This window comes from Doryrhamphus excisus, chromosome 10 (assembly GCF_030265055.1).
Source record: "Doryrhamphus excisus isolate RoL2022-K1 chromosome 10, RoL_Dexc_1.0, whole genome shotgun sequence".
NCBI classification, from domain to species: domain Eukaryota; kingdom Metazoa; phylum Chordata; class Actinopteri; order Syngnathiformes; family Syngnathidae; genus Doryrhamphus; species Doryrhamphus excisus.
The window spans coordinates 3,366,194-3,392,801 of record NC_080475.1 but is presented as its reverse complement, the minus strand read 5'-3'; the positions used below and the strand labels follow the sequence as shown (position 1 = coordinate 3,392,801).

Here is a 26,608-nt window from a genome sequence, read left to right as displayed (position 1 = left end):
AGCGTAAATACATATTTTTGTTTGAGGGGTTGTTCTAGAAATATACTGTACTGTATATTCTATTGTATATGTTTTTTTCGAGAGAAAAAAAAGAAGCGTGAAGGGAGCGCATCCGTTATGCTCCACCCCTCAGCTAACGCCCCCAATGACGTCACATAGAACCTCCCCATGCGGGAGACTGTTGTATGGAGGAAAATGTGCATTGTGCGGTCCTTCTGTGGTGTTTATGCGGGACAAATCCAACCGAACAACACCAGGATCTAATCGAAGCTGCATTTAAAGCATAATCGATGGAGAGGAAGGGTCACGTAATGCAGGAGGCGTGCGGGACGACGTGCAAGGCGCTATGAATTAGCGTGTGCAAACATCTTCGCGGAAAAAAAAAGTCTGCAGCTGATGGAGCCGCTTCACTGTCAATAAGGAGGCTCGACTCATCTCGTTCTTCATGGTTTTTGAAAGGTGAGGAAAATGAACGTTGACATCGCATCGCATCGCTACTAACAACAACTCGTGTCTTGCTGTGTTGACAGAGAGATGGACGGCATCGGCAACAGCATGCAGATGAAGGCTGCGGAGCTGGAGCGGCTGGCCGAGGTGCTCGTCACCGGGGAGCAGCTCAGGTAGGTCGTTCCTCGGACATGAGCTCACATGATCCGCCGCCTCTCACATGATTTTGAGCCATGAAGCATTTACACTGACCTCGTGACCTGAAGATGAATGTGGTGTCTGAATCACAAGTCATATTTTGAACATGTTGATTTACGCCTAATAATTGGTTTTGAATGATATGGTAGAGTACCACAATAACTGTGCCTTGTCTACAGTCAAGCAAAGTGGTGATAGCGTCATGGGCTGCATGAGTGCTGCCGACATGGGGAAGCTGCGGTTCACTATAATCATTGCGATACTTTGTTCATGTCAAAATAACCGGCAAGACAGTGGCGAGAAAACTATGTCCTGTCGACAGTCAATCATGGCGGTGGTAACGTTGTGTTCCCGGGCTGCATGAGTGATACTGACACGGGGAAGCTGCGGTTCATTATAATCATTGCGATACTTTGTTCTTGTCAAAATGACCGGCAAGTCAGTGGCGAGAAAACTATGTCCTGTCGAGTCAATCATGGTGGTGGTAGCGTTGTGTTCCTGGGCGGCATGAGTGCTGCTGACACAGGGAAGCTGCAGTTCATTATAATCATTGTGATACTTTGTTTTCGTCAAAATAACTTGCAAGTCAGTGGCGAGAAAATTATGTCCTGTTGCGTCAATCATTGTGGTGGTAACGTTGTGGTCCCGGGCTGCATGAGTGCTGCCGACACGGGGAAGCTGCGGTTCATTATAATCATTGCCATACTTTGTTCATGTCAAAATAACTGGCAAGTCAGTAGCGAGGAAACTATGTTCTGTCGAGTCAATCATGGTAATGGTAATGTGTTCCCGGGCTGCAAGAGTGCTGCCGACACAGGGAAACTCCAGTTCATTATAATCATTGCGATACTTTGTTCTTGTCAAAATAACTGGCAAGTCAGTGGCGAAAAAACTATGTCCTGTTGCGTCAATCATTGTGGTGGTAGCGTTGTGGTCCTGGGCTGCATGAGTGCTGCTGACACGGGGAAGCTGCGGTTCATTATAATCATTGCCATACTTTGTTCATGTCAAAAATAGCTGGCAAATCAGTGTCAAGGAAGCTATGTCCCATCGAGTCAATCATGGTGGTGGTAGCGTTGCGTTCCCAGGCTGCATGAATGCTGCCGACACGGGGAAGCTGCGGTTCATTGTAATCATTGTGATACTTTATTTTTGTCAAAATAACTTGCAAGTCAGTGTCGAAAAAACTATGTCCTGTTGCGTCAATCATTGTGGTGGTAGCGTTGTGGTCCCGGGCTGCATGAGTGCTGCTGACACGGGGAAGCTACGGTTCATTATAATCATAGCAATACTTTGTTCTTGTCAAAATAACCTGCAAGTCAGTGGCAAGAAAACTATATACTGTCGACAGTCAATCATGGCGGTGGTAGCGTTGTGATCCCGGGCTGCATGAGTGCTGCCAGGTGTAAATGCCCTGCACGACAATGTTGTTGACGTACCCTTTGACCCCGCTGTGTGTCAAGCGAGGCCCCCCACCACCACGGTGGCGGTCACATCAGTGGTACAAATGCCTGGGGATTTCACCCGCCCTTTCCCCTGCAAACGGAATTGTTTCCTCAGTTTGCGGCATTAGCTGTGACACCTCCACCATTCAACACTACAGGAGAGGAATAGCTTGCGTCAGCACAAAGTTTTCAGTGTGTTGTCACTGAGCGCTAGCTAGCGTGTCCGTGAATGCTATAGTGTGTGTGTCAGTGTCCCTGACTGGCACAGCTGGATGCGGGGGCCGCCAGCTGGCTACGTGACCGAGGACGGTGAAAGGCAGGTTGACTTGCTGGCTGGTGGAGATCCAAAGAATCCTGCAGCTCTTCTCAGCGTGGAAGAAGTCCAGCTTGTGACCTAAAAAAAACAAAACGATTTGTTAGCATTGTGATTATATTTCACACTTGCGTAGCACTTAACAACACGCACGCCTGAAGTGGTGGGTTTTGAAGGAGGAGAATGTGATTATTATTGAGCCATTATTGTTGAAATAATGAGTAGCAAAGTGATTGGGTCTTTTCTAGAGTCAAACATGATGGTGGTGGCGGTGGGCTGCATGAGTGGCAGCTGGCACTGGAGAGCTGCGGTTCATTGTTTTGTGTCTGATTTTTCTATTCCTTATGTCCTATGATTTCTGTGTTAATGGATGGAATAAAAAACAAGATGAATGGACATAATGTAGGCTGCATGGTGGTCGAGTAGTTAGCACGCAGGCCTCACAGCTAAGAGACCCGAGTTCGATTCCGCCCTCGGCCATCTCTGTGTAGAGTCTCCCTGTGCATGCGTGGGTTTTCTTCGGGTACTCCGGTTTCCTCCCACATTCTAAAAACATGCTAGGTTAATTGGCGACTCCAAATTGTCCATTTGTATGGTATGAATGTGAGTGTGAATGGTTGTTTGTCTAGATTATTTTTGATTATTACACAGATTATTGTGTTCTATGGCTATATGAACATGGAATCTACCGAAAGAAAGATTAGACTCCTGTCTTTCATCAGAATAAAAAGTATCTTTCTACCTTTTTCCATTCTTTAGTAATCAGTAGTGGAACATAGGGAAGTTTCAGGAAAATATTAGTTTCCGACTAAAAAAAAAAGGGAGAAAAACACCTTTTTGTGAAAAGACACATTTCAAGCAGTGACAGCTCGAATATCTATACAATACCACAACATAAACAACACAAAAAGTAGTTGTTTTACATGAAAATGAGAATGTATTTACAAATATAACACACTTTTTTAAAATTTAAAATAAAATAAAATAGTATTTTATTAATATTTTCATTCATTCATTTTCTACTGCTTTTCCTCACGAGGGTCGCGGAGGGTGCTAGAGCCTATCCCAACTGTCTTCGGGCGAGAGGCGGGGTACACCCTGGACTGGTGGCCAGCCAATCACAGGGCACATATAGACAAACAACCATTCACACTCACATTCATACCTATGGACAATTTGGAGTCGCTAATTAACCTAGCATGTTTTTGGAATGTGGGAGGAAACCGGAGTACCCGGAGAAAACCCACGCATGCACGAGGAGAACATGCAAACTCCACACAGAGATGGCCGAGGGTGGAATTGAACCCTGGTCTCCTAGCTGTGAGGTCTGCACAGTAACCATTCGACTGCCGTGCTGCCTTTATTAATATTTATAAATATATTTCTAAATAAAATTTGGAACTGAACTGTGTGTTAAAATTTCCCCACTATGGGTAAACCTTCTACACGCTACACTCCTCCACGTTCTTCCACTTCCTCCTTCCTCCTAAGCTTGAGAGCTTAAAGCGTACATACTTTAATGATTGACACGCTCCCTTGTTTGACCTCCACTCCCTGCCACGGCTTTCTCTCTCAGTCTTAGACCAATACCGACAAACCCAATGAAGGCAGGACTTTCACGTTTCAACGTTTTATGTTAAACCGCATCACTGCTCCACAGCTTGGTGTTCATATTGACTCAATACACACCTTTATTTGTCCACATTATCACCAGTCATGCTCATGAATGACGGGCTGATAAGAGTACATTGACTTCTACAATATCTTATCATATACTTGCATTGGTGTGACACGCCAACCTAATGGGAAAAAATCCGTGTTTTCCTGATGGGAAAAGATCCGTGTAAGAGATGACATTATTGTCATTATGTTGGTGGTTGTCGGTGCAAAAACAACAATAATAATAAATGTAGACGAGTGGTTAGCGCGCAGGACACACAGCTAGGAGACCCGAGTTCGATTCCACCATCGGCCATCTCTTTGTGGGGTTTGCATGTTCTCCCTGTGCATGCGTGGGTTTTCTCCGGGTACTCCGGTTTCCTCCCACATTCCAAAAAAAAAACATGCTAGGTTAATTGGCGACTCCAAATTGTCCATAGGTATGAATGTGAGTGTGAATGGTTGTTTGTCTATATGTGCCCTGTGATTGGCTGGCCACCAGTCCAGGGTGTACCCTGCCTCTCGCTTGAAGACAGCTGGGATAGGCTCCAGCACCCTCCGCGACTGTTGTGAGGATAAGCGTGGGCTAGTTAGAAGCATAACTTTCTGCCGTTTGACGCCCCTGCACAACCTGAAGCTCTATTTTTGAAGACTTTTTTTTTGCTGGACTGCACTCGGCACCAGTAACAACCTTCATTTGGGCCCAGTATCCAATCCATTTTCTATACCGCTTATCCTCATGAGCGTCACAGGTATGCTGGAGCCTATCCCAGCTGTCTTCGGACGAGACTGGTGGCCAGCCAATCACAGGGCACATATAGACAAACAACCATTCACACTCACATTCATACCTATGGACAATTTGGACCAATCCGATCCTCCGGCTGATATTTTTTTTGTTTTGGTTCTGTAACCTTCAGGATGTTTGAAGAAGTTTCAAATGACTTTTCTATAGCGTCCAACCTCAGCAGCTATGGCGTGCTGCAAGAAAACTTGCTTATGCAGCTCAACAATCCACATTTTTGCTAAGAATTTAGCTTTTAAAGAGTTTAGTCTTCACCTTTTGTAATGCAAAATGTAAATTCTTGTAATTTATCAACAAGTCGTTAGGGAGAGTATGTGGTTATAGAACGTATATGATGCAATATGTTTGTATATGTGCAAGAATAGAGGGATATTATTTGTTAATATTTGTGCTGCTAGGTTTCAGTTACGACATGAGTAGCAAAGCTTGGAACGAGTCATCTACCTCGTTATAGACGTAGTATGTAATGGGGCGTCCTCAGGAGGCCCATTTGTTACTCAGCAACACAAAATGGACGTTGGTTTCCCTACTTTGGGTGGGGCCCACTTGGGCGTGGGAACACTTAGGTAAACCGCTGGCGTAAACACGACGTGTCGTGTCAGAATCTATAAAGCTTAGACTCGAGTTGGACATCGTGAAAGCGAAAGCGGTAGAAGTGAGGTCTGCGGAACTTGAACGCAACTCTGTTCAGATGAGTTAGCGGGGAATTACACTGTAAAAAGATGATGCCACTGTGGGTGGAAGTCTTTTGGGTGTACTTTGTTTGCTCATCTGGACTCTTGGCAGACGAGTGTGTGTGTGTGTGTGGGTCGCTCTGGGCAGACTTTGGACTGCGCTCACTAATCCTGCGTGATGCTAGCCAGATACACAGCATGGAGGGAAAGTAGCTGGCAGTAATCAGGCACGATGCTCGCAAAGACCGTGTTGTCAGCTTTCTCACGGTTCAGGAGGAGGTCACAATGACAAGGTGAAATAAGAACCGAGAGAGCAAATGTTGTTGACAAATGTCACCGTGTTGTTTGCATCCTTGAGACGTCAACGTCAAGCAAACATTGTGTCCATTTCTTCAGTTTTAGTAGCGTTTTGATGTATTGTCATAGGGGAAGTATACAATTTGCTGTTAGCGCTTCATTAAACATCAATTGCTAATGGAAATGGCTTGACATAATCATTAAATTAGCATAGTTTGCAAACACACAGCCTCACTAGCATGCTCTGCTAAAGCTAACCATGCTAGCTTCCATTCACACTTTGTTCCCTGGTGTTTCCCGCCGTGGAAATACTTCTTCAGCATTTCCGAGAGGTTCCGCATTTAATAGTAAATTCAATTTTTATCAATTTTATTCTGTCCGCAATTCCATTAGTGTTACCCTCCTCGCTAAAGTAATCCTTTTCAAATCATTGGGTCCTACAAAAAAATAACTCGACAGAAATAAGACATAACATTGACAGCGTACTTCCTGCATTGGCTATTTTTCATCAATCTCAGTGAGCATTCACAAAGGAGTTGCTGTCGGCCGCAACTCATGGTAGTCACACTGCTAACATGTAGCTACTGTAAATACGTACAGTCAAGTCTAGCTAGCTGAAGTCGTACAGTTTACTTAAATATGAATTTAAAAAAAAACTACCATGAAGCATTAATGAATATTTTTTTTCCAAAACCTGGATAAAGTGAAGGAACAATGTGTGAAGGGTCGACTGTATTTCAAAACGGAGCAGGAAGTTCCGTTGCTGTTGTATTAGCTAGTATGTAAACAATCAGCCATGTTAGAATACCTAATAATTTTTAATAAACCAATATCGATATGAGTGATGAAGTGGCCGGAAATATGTCTAGAAACAGATCTGCACGGCGGTTGAGGGGTTAGCGCACAGGCCACACAGCTAGGAGACCCGAGTTCGATTCCCACATTCCAAAAACATGCTAGGTTAATTAGCGACTCCAAATTGTCCATAGGTATGAATGTGAGAGTGAATGGTTGTTTGTCTATATGTGCTCTGTGATTGGCTGACCACCAGTCCAGGGTGTACCTCGCCAGTTTGGATAGGCTCCAGCACCCCCGCGACCCTAATAATAAGCGCTAGAAACAAATACATATACTTAATAATGTTCTCTTCCAGGTTGCGGCTCCATGAAGGGAAGGTCATTAAGGATCGGCGCCATCACTTGCGAACGTACCCAAACTGCTTTGTGGCCAAAGAGCTCATCGATTGGCTGATTGAGCACAAGGAGGCTTCGGAGAGAGAAACAGCCATCAAGATCATGCAGAAGCTTCTCGACCAGAGCATCATCCATCACGGTGAGGTTGTTTCAGCCATGAGTGCTGCTTTCTCTACCACGGTTGTCTTCTCATACGTTCTTTCTTGACATTTTCTGGGAAACGATCCCTGCCCCTGCAAATAGGTCTTATTGCTTCATAGCCAATTTGGCTCCAATATACGTACTCCTCTAAGAGTGCCGGTTCGGGCATGTAGATTTCCATTTCAAAACACTAGAACGAGAAACTATAGTTCAATGTTCAAACTGTGAATGTTTACATGTTGATAAACGTTTGTGATGTGTTGCCAGTGTGTGACGAGCATCGGGAATTCAAAGACATGAAGTTGTTTTACCGCTTCCGGAAAGACGACGGCACCTTCCCGCTGGACAATGAAGCTAAAGTGTTCATGAGGGGGCAGAGGATCTATGAGAAGTAAGTGGCTAAAACACACACACACACACTGTGGTACGCTGTGTTGCATTCAGTTTCCTGTTGTTTCTCTGGGGAAAATCAGACTTGATGGCCGTGTTCGCAATCTAACGCACCAGAAAACATTAAATTTGGTTGTATTAAGCTGAAAATTAGGGGCTATTGGAAGTTCAATTAAGAATATTTGTCCAATTAGGGTGGCTAGAACACCACTAATAGAACTGCTTTTGTTTGTCCTCAGCTCTGAGCCCATAGTGCAGGGGTGGGCAAACTACGGCCCAGGGGCCACATCCGGCCCGCCAAGTGTTTGAATACGGCCCGCCCAATCTTTCAAAAGTATTTAATTTAAACTCAACATACAACCTGGCATCATGGCCTGAGCCAACCCTTTGATGGTTGTATCAATTTCGTTGTTTGACATGGTCTGTTGTTTACAAAGTGCTCCTGAAAAAAGAGACACAAGCACATAATAATAATAAAAATTAAAATAATAATTATTATATTATTATTATAACTATTATGATTATTATATTTATTATATTAATGCTAATTATTATATTAATTATATATAATAATATTGTTATATTTGCATATTTTACATAATAATAATATAATAATTATTATTTTAATTTTTTTTAATTATTATAATATTTTATTATTTTAAAAATATTTAAATATAAATATAAAATAATAAATAATAATAGCAGATTGCATGCAGATTGCATTTGTGCATATTTATATCCCTCTCTTAAAGGAAAACTGCAGGGGAATTACACCCATCATGTATAATCCTTATATGAGACATGTCTTAATAAGATATAAAAACTAATAAAAAATAAACAGGGACCCACCTACACACTCACACAAGTCCTGGTTTTCATCCGTTTCCAGACAACACACAAACAGATGTACACACACATTAGTTGCATAAGAGTACAGACATCTGTTGTCTCCGCTCTCAAATCATCGGCTTTATGTAACAGACGCACAAACTTTGTTCGGACTTTACGCGTCTCCCTCCTTTTTTTTTTATACTCAGTGTAGTCGATGTGATACAGGAGTATAACCAAATGAAGCGCAGCAGGGTAAACAATGGAACAAACCGTGGAACTGCACTGCATCACATCGTTGGCAGCACTACCTTGATGTATTATTATTATTATTATTATTATCGTTGTACAGGACGCCATATTTGCCAGCATAGTGTGAGAGATCAGCCATTGCGTTATGGTGTCAATAACAGCAGGTATTGTCGTCTTATATGTATATATGCATCGTCTTATATGCATATTTTGTATTCCATTGCTGTTATAAGTCAAATTTTCAGCATCTACTTTTCCTTTTTCAGAGTTGATAGTGCCGTATTTGTTTAACTGCGAGCCGTCTGATTCGATTTCTGCTTCATTGTGACAAAGCCGTCATTGCGGTTTTTCCCCCCACAATGAGGACATGAAGCACTCCTCCATTTAGTGTGAATGGTTTACATTATTTGGTAAAATAATGTGTTTTGAGGCCCACTGCGCTAGCGTAAGCGCCGAGTTGCTACACTCATGATCAAAATTTGAAGACAAAAAAAAATTGCAAGCGTTTACGTTTTGTGCTGTTGGATCTTAACTCATTTGCTATACCAAAGACATATTTAGACGTTTTTTTTTTAACCCGACCACTGACTCAGTGAAGACTTTTATGTTTTTTTTGTGCTGAAGGCACAAATAGGTGATGATGTAACTCCACTATAGAAGAGAGCATGTTTTAAGCCGAATAAACAACCATAAGTTGGCAGAAGTCTGTTTTATAAGAACTCAGCCTGCATCTCTTCCATTAAAAGACATTCATTCATTCATTCAATTTCTACTCACGATGGTCGCAGGGGTGCTGGAGCCTATCCCAGCTGTCTTCGGGTGATAGGCGGGGTACACCCTGGACTGGTCGCCAGCCACATCACAGGGCACATATAGACAAACAACCATTCACACTCACATTCATACCTATGGACAATTTGGAGTCGCTAATTAACCTAGCATGTTTTTGGAATGTGGGAGGAAACCGCAGTACCCGGAGAAAACCCACGCATGCACGGGGAGAACATGCAAACTCCACACAGATATGTCTGAGGGTGGAATTGAACACGGGTCTCTTAGCTGTGAGGTCTGCGCGCTAACCACTTGTCCGCCGTGCAGCTCTGTATCAAATACACATTATTATTGTTATGCTTTTTCCACTTTTTTGACCTATAAATGTAGTTAGAATGTAGTATTCTCGTGTTAAACGATGCCAAAGTTTCAGATAATGAGGTCGCTAATTAACCTAGCATGTTTCTGGAATGTGGGAGTACCCGGAAGAAAACCCACGCATGTACGGGGAGAACATGCAAACTCCAAACAGAGATGGCCCAGGGTGGAATTTAACTCGGTTCTCCTAGTTTTGCGGCCTGCGCACTAACCACTCGACCGCCGTGCAGCCCGTAAAGATAGTATAATATGTAAAAAAATAGTTTTCATAATTTTTTTTGTGGTGCACATGCAAATAGTCCCCTGCGTTATCTACAGACTTAATAATGCATAGTGTATATTCAGGTCACTGCTATTTGCTTTGTTACCCATGCAGTCTATGCACTGTATGTCTTACGTAACTCTGGAGGTGCTCTTACTGAAACCACTGTGCTTGAGCTAACATGTGCTGTTGACTTAAGCCAAACTAGATGACACTGTACACACAGTCCGCTTTAATGGGACGCTGCACCCGCAATTTGGACCCACGGTATTGGGGCAGAGAGGCTCTTCCACTTCATGCTGTAATCCATCTCAATAAGACATTTCAACAAGACTTTGCATAAGGTCTGAACCCTTTTCTGAAATCTAACACTGGGATTAAACAGAACCCCCCCTCTCTCTGAGAGGATGGACGCTCCATATAGTTTTTTTTCCGGAACTTTCTACACACTTGGTTTCAGTTCATATAGAACAAGCCTACATTATCTGCCAGTGTACATAATGACCTAGATAAAGTACTATCTGATGTGACCCAGTACTGTCTAATCATTTTGTTTTTTTTTTTCTTCATGTCAACATTTATTTTGGTGCCAATCACAAAAAATTGTGCACACAACTAAACTAACTTAACTGAAATCTCCACCTCCGCCAACAGAAATAGTCCTTGTCCCGTTCAGAACCCAAAGAGGGTGCTCCGTCGGTGTCCCCAATTGGCGCGGGTTACCATGGCAACACGTCCTGTGCTGAATTGTCTCGGCCCGACCTGGGTTTTTTTCCCCTCGTAAATATCACTTAGTAACATCCTAATGTGATATGGTTGACGGGACGGGAACCCTGGTCTTTTATAATTGCGTCTTGTGATGTAATATCATGGTTAGCATGCTAATAATCTGTATTCATTTTATTATTATTATCACTTTTTTCATTCAATTTCATCTTTCCGTTTTCTTAATTTGACCGATACTTAAATCAATTGTTCCCAAGTGTCTCTAATTCACACGTGTGACGTTTTAGCATGTGATCAATGGCCGTTAAACAGTCTGTAAAGATACAGTAGGTTTGCGCTTAGCTTTGTTGCAGCTGACTGACATGTTGGGACATGTCCCGGGTTCAAAGGTGGGTCACCCCTATGAGAGCACAGTCTGGCTGCGTGGCTCATTGTTTCACCGAGTTAGTGCGGGACTCGACTGACGAGTGCGTTTTTTTTTTTTTTTAATGTAGGGGAGACACAGCGACAGCAGTTAGGCGTACTTGTCAGTTGTTGGTTTGTGTGTCATGGGTGGGAGGGGCGGGGGGTCAATCCTACTGTACATCACATTTATTGGCCATTCCAGGAAAGACACTTTCACTGACCCACTTGCAGTTGTGTAGAACTGCACCTAGTTACCTTTTATAGCTACAAGGAGAAATAGCTCTAAGTGTGATGTCATGCAATAACAAACTGTTACACGAACACTTCCGACGGTTTCAATACACATTCAAGAAAGACGATGCAAAAGTGATACGTTGTGAAATAATATCGGGGCGGTGAATTTAACAATGCCAAAAACATTAATATAAATTTTTTCTCCCCAAAATAGTAGTTTTTTTCCACAGAATACACAAACGTAATAAACACTGGTAAAATATACCAAAAATATATATATAAATGTAACCTTACATTGTTTCTTTATGCTTCACTGATGATATTTTTTGTCATGTGGTGAGATTTTGCACTTAGTTCACTGAATGCACTGTAGATTTAGTGCAAATGCTGATCTGAAATCAAACGAGAACATAATCAGGATTTTTTTGACATCATGGAGTGAGCCATGTGTCAGAAATGTACATATTTATGGTCATCTCACTCTTTTGCTGGTGGGTCTGAACTCCAACCCTTCCAAAAGATTGGTCTTTGCTGTAATATTTCTATATTATCATCCTTTTTATGCAATAATATTTATTGAACATGTCTGGAATAGGTTGTGTTATATTGATCAGCAGCTTAGAAGATTTAAAAGCTTAGAGGAAAAATATTTTAAATTCTCAGTACTTCCAGTTATTCCGATTATATCGCCTGGAATGTGTCTGAGCTGCTGGTCTGTAACATTTCCCATTTCTGGCATTTATAGCATTCATGCGTCCATAATTCCAACACTTACAAAAACACTGACTACTTATCCGTGTCTTGGTGTGTTAATGCAAATATTGTATTGTATTAGTTACGTACATAAGGCCTTCAGTAGTGACGTGTTTTATAGACTATAAGTTGTATTTACCAGTATTTAAGATGGAGGTAAATTCACAAGAAAAACCTCGATTTTAACACCAAAACATGCAAATGTTGTGAATGAAATAATTTGTGTGTATTTGTATCGTCAGTGGCTGACACAGCAGCTACAATCTACAAGCTAAACATAATTAGTGTCCGAATTTAACAACACTGCCGTCTTTTGTCAATCCATACTGTATAAATAGTTGCACATTACTTACAGTCTCTACTCAACAAGGCATAAGAGTATTCAAAATGATTATTTGTGCCTAACTGCGTCATAAGCTCAACTCAATGAATTATTATGGCCATTAGCTGTTTCCAAATAATAACTTTAACTTAAAGGCATATACTGTATGTATTCTGATATATAAGAACCTGGACAGGACAAGCTAGACCAGGGGTGGGCAAACTTTTTGACTCGCGGGCCGCATTGACATAACAACATTTCCGGGGGGGGGGCAGACTATATATTTTACACGTAACAGTCCACCTGGTATTATTGTATCTGTAAAATTGTCATGCAATCTGCTATTATTATTTAATATTTTATATTTATATTTAAATATTTTAAAAATAATAAAATATAATAATTAAAATAAAATTAAAATAATAATTATTATATTATTATTATTATGTAAAATATGCAAACATAACAATATTATTATATATAATTAATATAATAATTAGCATTAATATAATAAATATAATAATCATAATAGTTATAATAATAATATAATAATTATTATTTTAATTTTTATTATTATTATGTGCTTGTGTCTCTTTTTTCAGGAGCACTTTGTAAACAACAGACCATGTCAAACAACGAAATTGATACAACCATCAAAAGGTTGGCTCAGGCCATGATGCCAGGTTGTATGTTGAGTTTAAATTAAATACTTTTGAAAGATTGGGCGGGCCGTATTCAAACACTTGGCGGGCCGGATGTGGCCCCCGGGCCGTAGTTTGCCCACCCCTGAGCTAGACCGTGGAAAAAAAAGACTTATAGTTCCCTCAATGCTGTCCAGGTTGATGAACACAGAAAACAGCTTATTACAGACCAGGGAGGAGGAGGGCGGGACCTTCGAGCGGACGCTGGTGGCCTCCGAGTTCATTGACTGGCTCATCCAAGAGGGCGAGATGGCGACCAGGGAGGAGACGGAGCAGCTGGGACGACGCCTCCTTGAGCATGGGATCATCCAGCATGGTGAGGAGGGATGCATCAGGACCTAAACATAATAAAATGAGGCTGTTCAGTGTCTCTGCTGACTTGGTCAGCTTCCGGTCCACATGACTCAAATTGACTCAAAATTGAATTTGACAAGGATGTCAGTGATTCACACTCACTCATGATACAATTAGGGTGGTCATATTGTTTATATTTGATTTTCCACAGCTTGGACAGTGTATAGTTACAATGCTGTACATCATAGCTCTAACATTGCTGGACCGTATTGTCCGTCTGCAGCGTGTTCTGCAGACAAAGAACTCTTTTATTTTCCTCTCCGTGCATCCCGTCTCTCATGAACTGTAATAGAGCCAACAAGCATCTCCAAGGCCTTGGAATGTGGTGTGTTCTAATACACACACACACACACACACACACACACACATTGCAGTGCTGTTTGTGCTGTCACTAAGTCTATGGTAACAGCCTCACAGTAGTCCTCTGTGTTCCACTGTCATGTCTGGATATTTAAACTTCGCATTTGTTCATAGAAATGGAGTGTATGAAATGTATGAACTCCCTTTAACTGTATAAAATACATTCATTCTTTTTATACCGCTTATCCTCACGAGGGTCGCGGGGGTGCTGGAGCCTATCCCAGCTGTCCTCGGGCGAGAGGCCACATTCATACCTATGGACAATTTGGAGTCGTCAATTAACCTAGCATGTTTTTGGAATGTGGGAGGAAACCGGAGTACCTGGAGAAAACCCACGCATGCACGGGGAGAACATGCAAAGTCCACACAGAGATGGTCGATGGTCTGCGCGCTAACCACTTGACCGCCGTGCAGCCCCGTATCAAATACACATTATTATTGTTATGCTTTTTCCATTTTTCTGACATATAAATGTAGTTAGAATTCTCGTGTTAAACGATGCCAAAATTTCAGATAATAAGATTTGCGCATTTGGAAGTGAGACATGAAAGAAGTTTGTGATAGCTTAAATCTCTCGTTTTCAAAAGGCGTGGTAAAACCGTTCCTTTGTGATGTCACAGAGTGGCGGACTTCCTTATATAGTTCATAGTTAGGAAGCCCGGAGGTGTGGGCCGTGGGTGGAATAAATGAAAACAGACCGTTTTTGGCAGGAAGCATAATTCCAATTAAATGTAGCTGGAATAGGTGCAGATTCTGGAAGATGTAGAAAGCTTTCTGTGGTGGTTATTGTGTGTAGCTGCTCTATAGGAGACCACAACTCAATTAAGAACATTTAAGCCAGACACAACATTGGATACAGAACCTCGGCCAGCGTTTGTTCCTACCTCGTACTTGGATCAATATGGTAAAAACCGGGAAAAAAACCCGCCAAATTAAATTGCCTATGTATCCTTCTACTTTGTGGGAACATTTTAGGAATGCCTGTTTGTGTCGCCATTGCACAAAGCAAGGCTAATAAAGGCATTCTGTTTGTGTCATAACATGAGAGCACTGACCTGAACCCCATCAAAAACAGTTGAAACGAGCTAAAACACACATCTCTGACCTCCTGATGTTCTTCTGGATGAATAAGACAAGAATTCCCACAGAGTTTGTGGTTTTATGAGGACCGTTTCATGTTTCTGAGGCCTGGGTAATTACGTCTTTAGTCACAAATCATCTGACTTGAGTTAACATCCATTTACCTTCTAATCCTCTTTGGTAAAAAAAATGTGCCTTGGCTTTCTTTTACCAGTCACCAATAAGCATCACTTTGTGGACGGGCCCCTCCTCTTCCAGTTCAGGATGAACTTTCGGAGGAGGAGGCGCTTGATGGAGCTTCTCCACGAACGGGGCCGCGGTATTCCCGAGAGTCACGACAGCCCCTTCTGTCTCCGTAAACAGAACTCGGATGGAGGAAACACCAGCTTTCTCTCAGGTAGTCCTGTACACGCAACTGCAAAGACAAAGTTACTTATTTCAGTAACGGGTAATCTAACTAATTACTCTCACTGTCAGTATAACGCCGTTACTGCACGTTACTGAAGCTGCCTAAAAATATATCACCCACTTCATAACTGAAGTGTGAGAGTGTTGCAGAGTGACAAGGGAGGGGGTGAGATAACCACATAAGCAATGAGGATTGGCTCAGGTTTTAGTAAAATTGCGTCTTCAGCCAATCAGAGAACTTGAGTGGGCGGGTGTTTAGAGCACATCGAGTGAGAATACAGCGTTTGGGAAGTACACTACTTTAACCACATTGAGGTAAAAGGTAAAAATGCACACGTCGAATGTACATTATTCATTCAATCATTCATTTTCTACCGCTAAAATCACAAATACTTCAACTTGCTGATATAGTTCATCTTCAAACAGCTAAAATAATGCATAAGGCTAAAAATAACCAATTAGCTAAAAATGTCATCCAATACTTCTTTACGAGAGAGGAGAAATATGATCTCAGGGAAGAACTACATTTGAAACACTTATATGCTAGGACTACGTTAAAAAGCCATAGCATTTCAGTATGTGGAATCAAACTATGGAATGGATTGAGTAAGGAACTCAAACAATGCACAACGATGAGCCAATTCAAGAAACAATACAAGCAGTTGATGTTTGCTAAATACAAGGATGAAGAGTCTTGAACCAGTCATGATGTGCTATATACGTATATCACTATATTGACACTTATTATGGTACACATTATGTTATTGTATGGTCATATCACCTCGTACTTCGGTACGAGGTACATTATTAAAAAAAAAATACTTAAACTGTATTATGGAAAGCAGGAAGTGAACAAATGTAACAGTTACTGATTGTAAAAGTACCAGATGTAGGGGTAGGATTTAATAAGCTTTGCTTCTTCCTACTCCTTTTGGACATGTGGAACTGTGAACTGATTATGTGATGCATTCAATTGTAATCTGATGCATGTTCAAATGAAATAAAACCATTACCATTACCATAATGCCTTTTTTGCCTTTTACTTATTTTTTTTGTCAACTAAACCTCTCTCCACATCTGACATCCACAGTGAGTCCAACTAAAGAGATAAAGATGGTGGTCGGGGTTCGCCGCAGCAGCATGAGCAGCAGCTGCGGCAGCAGCGGCTACTACAGCAGCAGTCCGACACTCAGCAGCAGCCCACCGGTGCTCTGCAACCCTAAGTCTGGTGAGCACAAGATGCACTCGTGCACATTAACATGCTGCGTCTGCTATACCAAACAGTAACGACCGTCTACATCAGGGGTGGGCAAACTATGGCCCGGGGGCCACATGCGGCCCACCAATGGCTTGAATCCGGCCCGCCAGTTGTTTTCTAAGTATTTAAACTGTATATAAACTGGCAACATGACTTGCATGTCGGATGTCTTATTTAGTAAAAAAAAAAAAAAAAACTGTATAATTAAATGACATAGTTTGATGTGGTCTCATGAGAAAAGGGACATGAGAACATACAGCTGATAGTGTAACACTTTTACAGATAAAATTAGACAAATAATTAATAAATTATAAGCATAAAAAGTGTGTGTGTGTGTGTGTGTGTGAGTTAAATATATGTTCTGGCCCCCCGGACAATTTTGTAAACTCAATGCGGCCCACGAGTCAAAATATTTGCCCACCCCTGGTCTACATCATATATGTCCTCCCCTGATTGGACGCAGACAGCTTGAAGCAGCCTAATGTGACCAATCACACTAAAGTGTATATAAAAAAGTTAAAATTATGTAATAGGAATCATGTGGAGATGAGCAGGACATTTTTTTTTTACTGTGTGTGTTTTTGTTTTCAAGTGTCCTTGATGGTCTTCCCTTTGTAGTCATAAACCTTCCCATCTACTATATACACAGAAACAATGGACAGGAAAAGACCCCCCCCCCCCCATCCCCCCCTCCCACACACACGCATTGAAGCAATTATAGCATAATATGGAACAAGCCCACATGGTAGAGCTGGCCATATCATTAGGTACGCCTTAAGGTCCAATAGAAGAGCTCAATGATACCTGTCTACACAGTACAGTAAATAACATGACGTATTTAAACGTATTTATTAAGGTGTCTACTCCCATGTTTTTTTCACATTCATAACGAACTTTGGTTCCATAAACGCTGCACGCAAGCACGAGCATGTTTTTCACTCCCACGTTTGCCGTTGTTGCCGTGCCAGGAAACCACTAAAACCCAAGAGTTGTGCATCCAGTTTATGCATCCATGTTTACGTAAGGAAAGAGTTGTTTGGTTGAAATATGAAGGGAAAAAAAATTGCTATGAAACTGATGGTACAGACTCACCGCACTGAACATATGAAAGTAGTGGCATGTGAAATTGATTTGGATCAGAAACAACAACACACCCGTCCAAAATAATATAAATTGTAATGGTCTGTTCCAGGGTCAAACATTCCATTACTAACCATACAGACAACACTTTAGTATCCCTAACTGTCAAACAAGTGTAAAAGTAAGTTAACAAGTGATGTTAATAAGACGTAAAACAGTATTTTTAACAATGAATCATGAGGAATGTTTATCTCGATGAATCGGTTACAGACCCGACCATGATAAGTGAATTCGCATGAAGTTCTTATTTATACATGGAATATTTTCCATGTTAGAGCACAGAAAACTGGTTTAGGACCAATCACAGGGGACATATAGACAAACAACCATTCACACTCGCATTCATACCTATGGACAATTTGGAGTCGCCAATTAACCTAGCATGTTTTTGGAATGTGGGAGGAAACCGGAGTACCCGGGGAAAACCCACGCATGCACGGGGAGAACATGCAAACTACTCCACACAGAGATGGCCGAGCGTGGAATCGAAAGGGATTGACTCTTTTGACTGATGTTTGCGTCTTCAAATGTGCGATAAGATGGCTGGTATTATACTGTGCCATCACAAGAAACTTGTGCATGACAAGTTTTGCACTCAGCTGCAACGTCTTTTTCTTGGATTCTGCATATTTAATAGAAATGCCGGTGCCAAGTACAAAACGGGCTGCCTGTATCGGAGCGCCAATATCGGAAATTTTAGATGGAGGCCCAAATATTTTAATATTTATTTTTGCAGATATTAGATCGGGACACTGCTATTTAAGATATATAAAAATCTAACAAAAAAACCCCTCTGACAATAGTGTAAGCGCTTGTAGTCACATTGGACAAAAGTATCGGGACACCGGTCGAGTCTACCCGGCCTGTTTTTTTTCCCCCATATAACCCAGGGGTCTCAAACACGCGGTCCGCGGGCCAAATGTGGCCCGCAGGACACTAGTTTGAGGCCCCCCGCCTTGATATGAAAGTTTAATGTTAGTGCGGCCCGCGCAAGTTTGATATGGATGCTGTATGGTATCATGTACCCAGAAAAAATTATTACGTTTGATTAATGTTCATGTTAAAGGTTAAATAACTGTTAATAGTTATCCTCCCTATCCGTGTGGAAGTGGTAAGTTTTTGGCTTTTGAAGTTTAAAGGAAATAGGAGGCTACCGTTTAGGTCGCTAGCTCTCTAGTTTGCGAGTTAGCATGTGTCAAGTTACTGTGACTGTTTGGGGAAGTTGTGACATACACTTTTAAGTAATGACCCACAGTGTGTGTGTGTGATAGCCATTAATTGTTATTGTATTAATTATAATCATTAATTATGTTTTTGGGCAGTTCTGAAGAGACATGTGAGTCCAGAGGAGCTCCAGACCCCAGGAGGACCTTTCCTGAAGAAGACCTTCACTGTATGACAACACACACACACACACACACACTGTATGCTCACGAGGAGGAAGTTGTATAACACAGTCACACACCCTTGTGAATACACATGAGACCCTTTAGGGCAATCGTAAATAGACTGTTGCAAACACAAGTCACGAGTCAGAAACATGCAGTCGTTGTCAATACAGGAGTGTGTTGTGGCGTGTGCGTGCTGTGATGCTACCATGGCAACGTTTGATGGCCTTTCCGCAGATTGTAGGCGATGCTGTGGGATGGGGATTCGTCGTTCGAGGTAGCAAACCCTGTCACATCCAGGCCGTGGACCCCGGGGGACCTGCAGCAGCTGCGGGCATGAAGGTAAGGACCGGTCAGGTGACAATAAACACGCACGCGGCGATATATATCTGCAAAGAACAAGGAGGAACATGCAAAGTTAGGTCCATTGATGTGATAAATACCAGTTGTTAGACAATAAAAAAAGCGATAAAAGCGGTACAGGAGGATATGTAGGTCGTTTTGCCCGTGGTGCCACAGCTGGCGTGAAGTTGTATAAGCAGAGCAGCAGCAAGGAATGCTGGGAATGCAGTATAGCAGCTCATTGTGTAGGCAGCAGAGCAATATAAAACACACATAGTGATAACCTAAAGTCATTTTTTGCGGTAGTAATAATTACTTACAACTGTCGCTCATTCAAAATATGTTATTGGGGAGTTAAAAATGGACTAACTCATCATGATTCTATGATACGATCCTGTTGATTTTCTCGATCTGGAAGCAAACTGTAACTAAATATACATTTTTGTAGAGATAAGAGGAAGTGGCAAGTAGAAATAATGACTTCTGCTTTGGTTGCTGTGTTAACCGTCATATTTAATGACAGTGGAAGTGTGTGTTATAGGTCACAAGCACTGATAAAGTGTACAACTGTGTCTTGGTGAGATTAGCTTACCTGGACTTAGACTCACTGTGTCACCTAAATACAGCATGACTCTATTGTGCCTCTTTTTGTTAAGTACAGTGTCATTTATTCCATGCCACTGGGATGGAAGAAATGCTATTATAATGCTATTATAATGCTATTATAACCATAGTAATTATTATACAGCGACACATAATAACCCGCACAGAAAGCTTTCTAGATCTTCCACAATCTGCACCTATTCCTTGGATTTCCAAAACACTTGGATTTCCAATTTATTCCACCCACGGCCCGCCTCCGGGCACACCCACTTCACTGTGATTGATCCTACTCTGCTTGTACAGCTTGTAGCTCGGCACGTCCATATAAGGACGTCTGCTGTGATGTCACAGTGAGCTGATGTTAGAAAAAACTCTCTGAAACCAAGCATTCAGAACCATCCCAAACTTCTTTCAAGGCTCACGTCCAAATGCGCAAACATCATTATCCGAAACTTTGGCATCGTTTAACACGACAATATAACATTTTAACAATATTTATAGATCAGAAAGTGGAAAAAAGCATAATAGGTCTCCTTTAATTTCGGCCAAAAATACGCTATATAATAACATTTGCTTTTACAACTAACAATAGGCTGCATTCAACCACAAAACAGCATAAAACCATGAAAATCAAAGTGCAATTTGCCTTTTTGTGTTAATATGAAGACCGCAATCTTTCCAAATTGGTGGAGCACTCTAGTTAAAGATGTTTTGCAGAAGCGCCTCACATCCCTTTATACAAAACTATCATCACTTTGTAAAAGTTTAATATGATTCCTAAGGTTTAAGGATATGTCATAACAAGCAAAAAGGGCGAGGACGATGTGAACAACAACAATAAAAACCTGTCAACTCATCGCGGAAACCTGTCCAAATTTCTTCAGGCCAAGAAGAGATTGCCACCTTATCTCATTTCATTTCTGGTCTGTTCTCTGAAGCTCTCTGAACACCCCCACTTTCCTTCTACTTCTTCTTCCTTACTCCCTCATTCTGAGGCTGTGGGCTTGTTAGTCTTGGCTGAGCTCCAGTCGGCAGGGAGGGGGTTAAAAAAAAAGTGTCTGGCACAGGAAAGAGACAGAAAATGTGGCGAGTGAATAATGGACACATGCTGAGGCTATGCTGAGATGTTTTGGAGGTTTTTCTTGCTTCTCGGGTGATAGATGATGATGACATGTAGTGGAATTATAAGTGAATAGAATTCTTTTTGGTTTGCCAAAAATGTACAGTCAATTATGTTGAGCACTTTAGCAGGAAAATGACAATAAAATCGAAACCAACCCACTTCCATACTTCCATATTACAGCGGTACCTCCATGTTTACCAACCATTTCTTCGTCTATAGTCTCCGCTTCTCCTCCACCGTTAGCCATGCTCATTGTATCTCTTTTCGTCAGTTTTCGCCGCCGTCACTGTATCATGGTAGCGCTAAACGTGAAGCGGTAATGTTAATACAGTATACATGTCATCAACTCTGCGTCAGAAAATGCAATTTCTACCGTTATACGCCATTTTCTTATCGTACCATGTCTTTGACAGAAGCATTTAGATGTATTCTTGCTATATGACGGGTCTAAACTCATTCATTCATTCATTTTCTACCTCTTCGCCTCACGAGGGTCGCGGGGGGTGCTGGAGCCAATCACAGGGCACATACAGACAAATATATATATATACATTATTTTATTTAATTTTTTTTATTTCTCAAGGCTGTGAATTGAGTAAAATAGTTAATCGCGATTAATCACAGTTAACTTAAAATTAATCACGACACAAAATAATTAATTTTAATCTATAATAGGTAGGGGAAATCTCTTTTTGTGGTAAGCATTTCGATGTACAACTACAACAATAATTACATAAAATTTTATGTAAATGGGTATCAATTTCGGAACTATGGGCCATTATTTAAAACAATACAGTCAGTCACCCTGGACTGGTGGCCAGCCAATCACAGGGCACATATAGACAAACAACCATTCACACTCACATTCATACCTATGGACAATTTGGAGTCACCAATTAACCTAGCATGTTTTTGGAATGTGGGAGGAAACCGGAGTACCCGGAGAAAACCCACGCATGCATGGGGGAGAACATGCAAACTCCACACAGAGATAGCCGAGGGTGGGATTGAACTCCGGTCTCCTAGCTGTGAGGTCTGAGGTCTAACCACTTGTCCGCCGTGCAGCCCACGGGTCTAACCTGTCAAAGGAAACTTGTTGTTGTACCGTTTCCTATAAGATACTGCAGAGGCGTTATGGTTTGAACAGGCAGGGGGGCTAGCCACCAGGAGATACACAATTAGTTTTGCCAACCATCCCTTGAAAAATGGAATTCTTCCATATTTAGAAACAAAAGGGACGCACTGTGGCAGAATGCCTAGCCTTTTCTTCTGGTTTTAAGCAAACTGTCACTCACTTGTAATATGTACAGTGTGGGAAATTGGGCGGTCCTTTCGCCAGCTTTGTCATACTTAAACACACACACTGCAAAATGTATTGAAAAACCGCCGGACCATACAATGGATTGTTCCATGCAGGGCTGATCAAACGGTACAGTACCATACCATCCCCATTATCCATACTATGGATATTTGGATGGATTGGCTCATCCAACTGAGATGCTATATACGCACACATTCACACAGCATGTAGGAGGACATGCCAGATGCTTTGTGTTTATCCTGCTATAATTTGCAGCGCTTGTCACATTAAGTAAGCATCATCTATCCTCTCTTTCCGTAGGTTTGTCAATTTGTGGTGTCGGTGAATGGACTAAACGTCCTCTCTCAGGACTACAGAACAGTGAGCAACCTGATCCTAACAGGACCCAGGACAATCGTGATGGAAGTCATGGAGGAGATATGACAAACCCGCTGGAGAAGGGAACTTGAAGGTTTGGTGTTGCAAAAGCAGCAGCCAGATGACGAAAGAGGATGACCGCAACGACTCTTGTCCTGTTGTGGACTACTGAGAGACAGCACCTAGGAGGAAATGTGGGAAACGTTCACTGTTTCTTAGAAGCACATGCAGAAAAAGCAGCGATTTAAGATTCAGCTCAATCCAAGGACAATGCAAATGTCCGTAACACAAAATGGACATGAACATGTATGTTCAGCTAAGAAAAGAGATTTCATTCTACCTAACACCTTCTGTGACCTTTACCCCACTTACTTTACAATTTAAAAAAATGGCAGCTTTGGACAGCTCAGTGCTGCCCCCGCCAGGACAGGAAGACGCACAAACACACGGACCTACATTGACTGGCAATGTATTTTATATTATAAAGGAAAATACTAATAACTATATGGCTAAGTTTCATCAAACAGGTTATGCTTTACTCATGGTTTCAAGGTTTATAACAGCGGTGACATTTGTAACAACTAAACTTAATATTTTTTTTTAAATATAATTTTTTTTGCTGAGAAATTGTTTTGAAAAAACAAACAAAAAACTATCTGGGTTTTTACATTTTAAAAGTAATACTGATATAAAATGTGACAATTCTAGCCAAAATGTTAACAATGAATATCCAGATTAACTTTTATTTAAACAATGATCTAAAAAGCATGAACATATAAAGAAACTCCCACAATTAGAGTCGTAAATATTTACAACCCAACATTCCTATTTAACCTTTTTAGCACAATGCTCATCATCATGGCATAAGCAGGGTCAAAGGCACCACTGAATGTATTTTCAGTCACATAGAAGCACTTGAACTATTCCGCTTGGTTTTCCTCAAAAGCACATTAAATGCTTTCGGTTAGGAGCTGAATACATAATTAATACTTCATTATGGAGTATAATGGCAGTAAAAATACAACTCATGCATTTACATTTAGCAAACATCACTTCCTTCAACGCGACTCATTTAATAAGCCAATACATACTATATATCCTAATAGTATTGTATAAGTATTAAGTGTTATGTTGTCCTGTGTACTGTAGCCATAGCAACATTGAAAGAGTGCACACTGGACATAACATTAGGAACACCTTCACATCTAATAAGGGCCATCCATGCAGTATTCCCTCGTTTATTGCGGATAGGTTCCCAAAATAACCTGCAACAAGTGAAATCTGCTAAATAGCCAACCTTATGTTTTTTTGCAATTACTATACATACAGTATATGTTCAAACACAGTAAAACCCCTGACTTTTAAACTTTATACACTTTTATACACTCAAACAGGCACACTCGTTTAAACACTATCAAGGTTCAAATTTCGACATAAAAAATGACTCACAGCTCTAACGTTTTAGTATCGTTGTTAAAACATATAGCTCCTGGTGTAGTGTTTTACTCCTTGTGGTACCCCAAGAACTGAAAATTTATTTACAGTATTATTCCATAATGGCGTCCTAGCTAAGATCGCTAGCAAAGAGAAACATAGCAGTGGCACGTGAAGGAGCTTGACTGACAATGGGCAACAGCCAATCAGAATGCAGAACATAATGAGCGGGTTCTCCCTTAGCCAATCAGGACTGTTGAGGGTGTCGACACATACAGAGACATGCCCGGACATATACACCCTCTACTGGTAGCAGTAGTAAATATAACAACACACATACAACAGAGCACCTAGATCCTCTTATACGTTGTTAAAAATATGCAAAATTGCGAGGGAACACTGTATTACTAATAGTTTGACTATTTTACGGATTACAGATCAGGTGTTCCTAATGAAGTGTCTGGTCTGTGTACATGGCAACAGGCGCTGGGCGGAGTCCCGATGCTGAATTCAATTAGCATTAGCATTCAATTAGAACATTCATCCGGAGTCCAAATGTGAGCTAAAGTTATATCAAGTGACAAACGTGCATGCTTCGTGTGAATCTATAAAGCTTTCGTAACTCCTACAAGACTCCAAAATCAAACAAAACAAAGGACGTCCTTCAAAGGTGTAGTATGCATTGTTTTATATGAAGCTAATGCTAATGTTTGGTGTATGACTGCTGATTATACGTACTAATGCTTTTTTGGAAGGTGCCTCAATATAATTACAATGGAACTTCCGATTTTTAAAAAGTCAACAGATGTCATTTTGTCACCATAATTTGGAAAATGTGACCGTTTTGGAGGTTCTGTTGTAATGTTTTGACTTCTTACTTTTTAAACTACCTTCTAACTAAACAAACCATCCATACATCCGCTTTCTGTACCTCTTATGCAACTGGGGTCATGGGTATGCTGGAGCCTATCCCAGCCTATCGCAGGGCACATACAAAGAACCATTGAATTTAGAGTCTCCAATAACCTGGTATTCATATTTTTGCAATGTGGGAGGATGTCAGAGTGTTCCAATGGAGATACAAACATTACATGAATGCTTCCTAAGGACAACCATTGCCATGTCTGGTGTAGGCCTTTATTTTTGTACAAAAAAAAAAATCACTTTGCAACTAAAAGAAAGTTTCAGTTGGATTTGAAATACAGTAGTACGTCAAAGGCCAACATCATGCCTTAATGACTTTTTTTATTTGCTGCTCTTTACATGTTGTTGTGTTGCGTATAAACTGTCGCTGGTGTGCGGCTGTAGCCAACCATCTTGACAATGACAATCAGTGTTTGACAGACACATCCTTTTCGAAGGCACAAGATTAGTTTAAGATGCAGGGCTGATGGGAGAATGTATTTCCTCTGCAATTTAACGGTTGATCTATTCATAGTTCCTCTTCAGCGTTTAACTCGTCCGTCTATAAAAGGGAATACATATGAATGAATATTTTAGCAGTTTTTATGTAGAAAATCCCTGCTTTTGAAATCAACTAAAGCTCTGTTAGCTAGAATTAATAGTTACTGTATTACATGTTGATTAAATGTTAAATAAATTATGTGTTACTGTGCAAGTTGTGTGTGTGCTTTGGGATTTGAAAATGCAAATACATGGCTTTAAGATATGTCAGTGTTCATCCCAATATTCTTAAATTTTATTATTATTATATTTTATTTAGGAATATAATATTATAAACATAATATCGTGAGAAAATTGTGGATTTATTTAAACTACATTTATTAAAACTACATTCTTTTTCATAAACACATTAGGTACACTACTAAACATAACGACGCAGTAGCACAAAGCTACCAGCAGATGCCAGTATTGTGCTAAAAATGGTGTAACATTTCAGCCTTTATTCGTCCCACAGTGGAGAAATCTACAACAGAAAGACAACAGAAACTTATTCAATAAAAAACTATCAAGAGGGTAGTAAATGTGGCATCTTCTTTTGTAGAGTATAACCTTCAATGTCAAGATCCCCCAAAAGAGACATAATTTGTAATTTTACCACCGTTTTCCTTAAAAGTCAAACAAAACTTGTGGATTTATTACCAGAACAAATTAGCTCACTTTATATGGGCCCGTCATATTGTCACATTCTATACATTTTTTTTATAAAAGCGTTTGATGATTTTCACTACACAGGCAGGCCTCACAGCTAAGAGACCCAAGTTCGATTCCACCCTATCCCAGAG

At 40.9% G+C, this 26,608-nt stretch overlaps 2 protein-coding genes and 1 long non-coding RNA gene across 6 annotated transcripts in view; 2 read left to right on the top strand and 1 right to left on the bottom strand.

The window, feature by feature from the left end:
• The first annotated feature begins 46 nt into the window (after nt 1–46).
• On the top strand, nt 47–23,429 carry deptor (DEP domain containing MTOR-interacting protein). Its single transcript, XM_058084570.1, has 10 exons — nt 47–459; nt 531–620; nt 6,992–7,170; nt 7,440–7,563; nt 13,332–13,510; nt 15,203–15,385; nt 16,487–16,624; nt 19,117–19,187; nt 19,420–19,524; nt 22,872–23,429. The coding sequence occupies exons 1-10, from the start codon at nt 446–448 to the stop codon at nt 22,992–22,994; spliced, it is 1,206 nt and encodes a 401-aa protein (XP_057940553.1). The 5' UTR covers nt 47–445; the 3' UTR covers nt 22,995–23,429.
• On the bottom strand, nt 1,934–24,501 carry LOC131137055 (uncharacterized). Of its 3 annotated transcripts, XR_009131839.1 has the most exons (6): nt 24,378–24,501; nt 23,000–23,110; nt 19,391–19,510; nt 15,153–15,403; nt 13,365–13,532; nt 1,934–2,484 (listed from the first exon to the last, which is right to left on the bottom strand). It is a non-coding gene; the product is annotated as an uncharacterized LOC131137055 (long non-coding RNA). The 3 variants fall into 3 exon arrangements; XR_009131838.1 differs by having other exon boundaries at nt 13,365–15,403; XR_009131840.1 differs by lacking the exon at nt 15,153–15,403.
• col14a1a (collagen, type XIV, alpha 1a) overlaps nt 23,576–26,608 on the top strand; it is a 140,582-nt gene continuing 137,549 nt past the window's right edge. For both annotated transcript variants that reach the window (XM_058084545.1, XM_058084546.1), the window contains exon 1: nt 23,576–25,032. The gene's annotated coding sequence lies outside the window, so the exon portion shown is untranslated. The remainder of the gene's footprint in view (nt 25,033–26,608) is intronic.

Excerpts from the sequence above, each read along its gene's own strand:
- deptor (XM_058084570.1), top strand. Across the intron at positions 7,564-13,331 it reads GGGCAGAGGATCTATGAGAA|GTTGATGAACACAGAAAACA; the intron begins GTAAGTGGCTAA and ends AATGCTGTCCAG. Across the intron at positions 19,525-22,871 it reads CAGCAGCTGCGGGCATGAAG|GTTTGTCAATTTGTGGTGTC; the intron begins GTAAGGACCGGT and ends CTCTTTCCGTAG.